At 38.5% G+C, this 6,835-nt stretch overlaps 1 protein-coding gene across 1 annotated transcript; it reads left to right on the top strand.

Annotated features, from left to right (window-relative positions):
• Positions 1 to 2,556: 2,556 nt before the first annotated feature.
• LOC134741638 (probable ATP-dependent RNA helicase DDX28) lies at positions 2,557 to 6,055 on the top strand. Its single transcript, XM_063674495.1, has 5 exons — positions 2,557 to 3,166; positions 3,579 to 3,850; positions 4,248 to 4,420; positions 4,540 to 4,816; positions 5,563 to 6,055. The coding sequence occupies exons 1-5, from the start codon at positions 2,659 to 2,661 to the stop codon at positions 5,821 to 5,823; spliced, it is 1,491 nt and encodes a 496-aa protein (XP_063530565.1). The 5' UTR covers positions 2,557 to 2,658; the 3' UTR covers positions 5,824 to 6,055.
• Positions 6,056 to 6,835: the final 780 nt, after the last annotated feature.

The raw sequence follows: 6,835 nt of genomic DNA on the forward strand, positions 1-6,835 counted from the left end.
TGCTTTTTGGTTCGTTTATGATATTCTGCCAATACGCCTATTAAAAATTTTTTTTTTGTTTATTTTGTTTTTTTTTTTTGTTTTTTAGTGTTTTTGTGTTTTTTTTTAACCTGACGGGCTCTATGGCACTAGGGTCATTAGAGCGGTAGGACTGTGTGGGGGATGGTAGCCTGGGGAAAATCCAGGACGCGTCACACGAGACGGTTTTCCTACGCTGGAATACTCCTAGTTTAAAAAAAAAACGATATTTGATTGATATATATATAGGGTCAAGCAAATCTTGTCAGTACATAAGAACAAAAAAAAAACTACTCATCCTTTTCTTTTGGGTGTTAGTACTAGAGTAAGACAAAGATAGTATGATTCTCTCTGTCTATGTTTGAGAAAAGCACTATACATACATCGGCGTGAAAATGGGTTGTCGGCCTCATAACTATCCGGCCTCACTACGTTCGGCCGTATATTCTATTCGGCCGGCAACCCCTTCCTTCCCGGCCTCGGTAGTAATGTACTATTGTCCAGTTTCGATGTTGTCTGCAGCAGCAAATACAATGTGAGCGAGGGCGAGAGTGTGGTTGATTCCCTCGCCTCACCCCCTCGCGTCCTTTGACTCGTGTCCGAAAAACCGACAACAAGCGAAGCGACAGCGAGGCGAGCCGAGGAAAGAGGCATGACGCGTGTACAGACGTGCCGTTCACACATAGAAACGCAAATGATTTTTGATGTATAGACTGCCCTGTGTCAGGGGTGCGAATCTCCTCGCTTCGGGCAAACTCTGCTCCGTTCGGCTCAGCATAGCTCCGAGCAATTATTAGGGTTGGCACAACTTGACGTCCCTTTGCGTGCACGACCACAGATAAGATAATAACTTGAATTTTGACAACCCTAAATAGCCGAAAGGGATAGTGCCATATTTTAGAAAGGGATAGCATGATTTGATCCTGAACCGCTGTCACTTGTATTGTAGGAAGTTGTTATTGTTCTGTACATTTTATTTATTTATCTAATTCTTAACAATATACATTGTGTCGAATATTAAGGCCTTAACACACCGTCGCATCGCACCAAGGTCAATGTGCGACGCACCCATAAGTAAAAGCGAGAAAGAGACATCGCTTTCTCGCTCTTACTTATGGAGGCGTCGCACAATGACCTTGGTGCGGTGCGACGCGACCGTAATACACGGCCATTATTAATTCATGCATAATCATGAATCTAGTATAACTGGATCGGTCATGAGGGGTGGGGGAAAATGACCGAACGGGATAGTTTTATGTATCTTTCAGTAGGAGTAGCAGAGAAAGCGCTGTTATTGTTTGTCCTTGTCATAGTTTCACTTTTCCACCGCTGCCACAACCGAGGTTGTGGCAAACAAATAAGTACGTGACATGTCATGTTTGTTCGTTGCTTGTTTAATTATCGTTGTTTTGTATGAAATTGTGCTTTCTCTTATGAAATATAGTAATGGTTAGCGTTTTGAATGCTTGAACTTTGATAAAATACTGGTGAATTGTTCTGTAATCGGCTGTAATAGCCGCTCTGAGCAAAAATATGAGATCATAACCTTTTACACGTAAGTACGGTATTTTACACCTTCCTCTTAACGCAATATGTGAGAATATCATCGTAAAATTACGTTACACTCAAAGCAATGTAGAATCAAACGATTTCAATAAAAATATCAGAATTATTTACGCAAATTAACAAAACATTATTTGTAAAATTATCCGCCCAAATTACGTAGGTTGTTTGTGGTAATCTGTCAGCTACTCAGACGAGTCTGAGGTCAGCCATTTTTAAAATTCTTAATTTAGCTGCATAACAATCATGTTAGGGATACCAGATGAAGATATCATAATTTTTTGGGTAATTTTGACCTCTAAAGTTTTTTCGTACTTCTAATTTAAAAAAAACAAATGTTGTGAAGATTAAATGTGGTGTACATTAATTGTTTAATTTCTTGTGATTGTGATTTGTGATTTCTTAAAATTTTAAACTCATAATACATTTTATTTTACGTTTTATTCACTAAACATGTTTAGTTTTGTACCATCTGCGCTCCTATAGTATTTAATTAAAAACTGTAATAGATGTCATATATTAAAGAAAAAAGTGACGAAGCCCTCCAGGTATTTAATTGTTCATACGCCTAAAAAGAACGGCCCATTGACATTTTATTCAACAATTTTAATACCGTCAAACAAGCTAACTTTGCCTCCAGGGTAATCGCCCCAACGTGATATCAAATATTGGGGTAATTTTTACCAATATGGTATCCCCAAGTTTATGACGTCATCTATGTCTATCCCTTACGGGCGCACGCGGTAGGCCGCATCTATAGAAAATATACTAGATCTATGGCCAAAATGGTATCTTTTTGACATTGGCAACATGTGCGAGTGGGACACCGCGACCCACTTTTGCTATCTCATGTGGACCGTTTTCTCTAGTCTGGTACGAACACCTTTCTGGCTCGGTGATAAGGTTCAATTTAGTATGGCAAAAAAAGTGACAGCTCGCTCCACGGCACATGACATGACAATCATGACATTGACGTATGTTATAACAAGAGATTTGGAGGTTATAAAAATGATGCAAATCGGTATCAAAATCAATAAAATAAAATAAATAATTTATTGAAATTTGTGTCATTTAAAAATGTCTAAACTGCGAAACATATTGCAGACATCATACTGTCGCTACTACAGTCAGAAGTCACACAAGAAATTGCCGATAATATCGTGTAAGCGGCCAGAATACAACCACTTTGAGGGACAATCTTATAGCAAATTCGATGGCGTAAAATTGGCCTCCTCGGGTTGGTTGCACGCAAAATCAAAAGGTGATTATTTCACAATATGCGGGGATGCAAACAAGAACGAAGAGAAAGATGTATTAAAGAAAAGTTTCAGCGATATAGGCGTCAGGCATGAGCTCATCGAGGTTTTGGTAGCCCAAGGCTACGAGATGCCAACGGCTATCCAAGCGAAAGCCATCCCGTTCATTCTTGAGGGATATAACACTGCCGTGACAGCGGAAACTGGTTGCGGCAAAACTTTGGCCTACCTTTTACCTATTTTCCAGCATGTTTTGGAGTGGAAGAAATGTGTTAAAGATGAATTCAATAGTCCATTAGCTGTTATTATTACGCCAAGTAGAGAACTAGGTAAGTTTTTTTAAATTAAAATTAAATCAAATGATTTTACCCACCCTATTGAGTAATTTAAGTCTTCATATTATAATAAAATAAATACTTATAAAACATTATTGTTTCTTTTAGAAGAGGTTTAAATCAACTTCCTATCATTTCAACTTCTTTGTTGTTTCGTTTTTAACAGTTCCACCATCCTTTTCTTACGGCTGTGTTGTTTAAGGTTAAGGGGACATCATTCATAATAGTGTAAACTTAAATAGAAATATTTATCCTCAGTAAACTTCGCGAACATAAAATCGTAAATCACACATAGGAACTTTTTGTTTCACATTTATATTTGTAATTGTACCTTTATGCAATAAAGTGTTTTATTGAAAGTAATAAGTCAAAATTGAAAATGTTTAAACTTGTTTTTTTCTTACAGCAACACAAATTGGAGAAGTTGCCCAAAACATAGCTCAGAACCTAAATTTGAATGTCACAACTCTGGTTGGTGGGCGAACCAAGCAAAAGATGTTAAACCCACCTATTGAATATTGTGATATTCTGGTGACTACACTCGGAGCGTACAGCAAACTGGTCACTACTGGCATTTATAAGATTGATAATGTGCACCACATGGTGCTGGACGAGGCTGATACACTGCTTGATGACAGCTTTAGTGGAAAATTGTCACACTTGTTAAAGAAATATCAGGTAATTTTGTTGTATAGTACTATAGTATTTCAAAATTTATTCTAGATAGACAACAATGTTAGGAAAAGTCTCTTACAAATTTTATTCTGATCTCATTGCTCTATTTACACTTCCTTGCAGCCTTAGATTTCTCTTCTATAGTGATACACATACTTTAGAGTTACATAAGTTTTTCACTTTCCACCTGCATTATCTGCCTAGCCCTCTGACCTGACATAATAATATTTGTACATGTGTTTACCTGCAACATTTCAGCTTTGTTAAATTTAATTGAAAATTATGGAATTAATTGATTACAGACAAACTGACATGGACAAAAGAAAATAGACATGCACTGTAAACAATGTTGTAAAAAATGATTATTAGCAGAGTACATATTTTAATTAATATCTTTCAGATTCAATTTAAAGTACAGCATCAGATACCTCCAGTGGGCTGTCAGCTGACATTAGTAAGTGCAACATTGCCACATGAATTGCCTGACTCTGTCAGCGCATTTGTGGATCCACAATCTTTAAAGACAGTTACCACATCTAGGATACATAGGATACTGCCTCATGTTCCTCATAAGTAAGTATTAGAGTTTAACTGAGCGCTATCTACTGTGTGCTATCCATAGAAAGCGGCACTTTCTGACACATGCTTTGTAGATAATATTACTTTGATGAAATACAGTATTATCATTACAGATTTCTCCGCCTTGGCAAAGCACAAAAACCAGTGGAACTGCTAAAACTAGTCCGAGCTGACCTCAACCTCAAGCGGTCCGTAATGATCTTTTCAAACCAGACACCTACTTGCGACTTTGTCGCCATGTTTCTGAACGAGAATGGCATAGAATGCATTAACATTAACGGGAAAATGGCTATTCCGCTGAAGGCGGGAAAGTTTGAGATGTTCAAATTGGGGCAGATTGATGTGCTCAGTTGTACTGATATTGCGTCACGAGGATTGGATACTAATAGAGTAAGTTATCATACTTTATTTTAAAGTGTAAATATAAATAAGTTTAGGACACAAACTTGCTTTGCAAAATTTCTCTTTTGGATAATTTCCTATATGCCAGCTCGCAAAACTTCTGATAACAGAACTTACTTATTTAATAAAATAGGTACCTACCTACTTTACGAAAGGAACAATTGTAGAGGGTTCGTTTTAGAAGTGTGTCTTTGGGTATCTTTCCTAAATGTTGTATTCGAGTCTATTCCATTGCCTTCTTTCGTCTTAAGGAGTATTGAAAATTTTTCATTGGAGTGATGTTATTATGACACCTATTTTATATTGTGTTATCGTAGAGAATACGCTAAAATAAGCATGTTTTGCAGGAAAAACTTTTCTCTAAAATCAAATGTGCCGAGATATTTGACCCGCAAGTTGAAACCACTACTTGACAAATTAAAATCAATCATTTGGAACAGTAAATTTAAATAACAGAGACAAGATAGGTGTGACGACGAGCGAAGCGAGGAGGAGTCTGATAGGTTGACCGCGATGATCGCGATCAAACAGAGCGAGAACAGAACAGACATGTTATTGTACCTACTAAAAAAATTCTAAGTCTTTTTTTTGCACCCCCTTTGCTTTAGGCCAACCGGCGGTGACAGACGGACAGACGGACTGACGGACACCGGAGTCTTAGTAATAGGGTCCCGTTTTTACCCTTTGGATAGCGAACCCTAAAAATATATTCCAACAAAATGTGTCATATGCAGGTTCAGCACATAATCAACTACGACTTCCCCCTGTATACGGCGGACTACATCCACCGCTGCGGCCGCACGGGGCGACTCGGCTCGGCCGGCGGCGCCGTCACCAACTTCGTGGCCTGGCCGCGCGAGGTGCGCCTCGTGCAGAGGATCGAGGCCTCCGTGCGGAGGGACAAGGAGCTGCCCCACGTCAACGCGAATATCCGGAGAATCATCGAGGACAGGATAGCTAAGAGTGCTGATGCTGCTTTGAGGAGTTTGGCGTAAGGAGACTCTTTTAAATTGTAATCGTGATAGCTACTTTGCTATTTATAGCATTGCTTTGAAAATATTAGAGTGAAATAATAATAATATCAAACTGTATCTAACACTCATGAATTGACCCGGTCCAGAATTATTTGAAATTTCATGTTACAATATTTTTTCATGTTTCGTGTTACAGCCTAGTTAGGAGACTAAACTGAATTTGTAATAAACCACGTTATTTTTTAAAACTCAACTGTCAAATTATTAATGATACTTACACTTCTATAGTTGGTCAAGCAAATCTTGTCAGTAGAAAAAGGCGGTAAATTTAAAAAAAACCGGCCAAGTGCGAGTCGGACTCGCGCACGAAGGATTTCGTACCATTACGCAAAAAACGGCAAAAATATCACGTTTGTTGTATGGGAGCCCCACTTCAATATTTATTTTATTCTGTTTTTAGTATTTGTTGTTATAGCGGCAACAGAAATACATCATCTGTAAAAATTTCAACTGTCTAGCTATCACGGTTCATGAGATACAGCCTGGTGGCAGACGGATAGACCAGACAAACAGACAGCGGAGTCTTAGTAATGGGGTCCCGTTTTTACCCATTGGGTACGGAACCCTAAAGATGTAGGCGCGAAGAGATCGTCCCATAGAAAATTTGAATTTCGCGCCTTTTCTACTGACAAGATTTGCTTGACCATCTATATTTCTTTGATGGATCTATAAACCGACCTCATCCATTTATTTTATCCTCTTATAAAAATTAAAAATCTAAAAAAGTCAAATGAAGGGGCATAGCTATGAAGGCCGATTCTGATTTCCAAATGTGTTATTTATGTCACACGCACCAATAAGTGCGAGCGAGATGCCTAAAATTTATGACAGTAGTGAGGTAATGACACGACTCTAATTGCATTTCGAGCACACCAATCAGCGTGAGCGATATCCACGTAGGGAGAGGTTACTATAGGGCTGGTCATGGGGGTGGTTATGGAGTTGGTCATGGGAGGTGGTCATGGGGTGGTAA

Source organism: Cydia strobilella, chromosome 1 (genome assembly GCF_947568885.1).
Source record: "Cydia strobilella chromosome 1, ilCydStro3.1, whole genome shotgun sequence".
Lineage (NCBI taxonomy): Eukaryota > Metazoa > Arthropoda > Insecta > Lepidoptera > Tortricidae > Cydia > Cydia strobilella.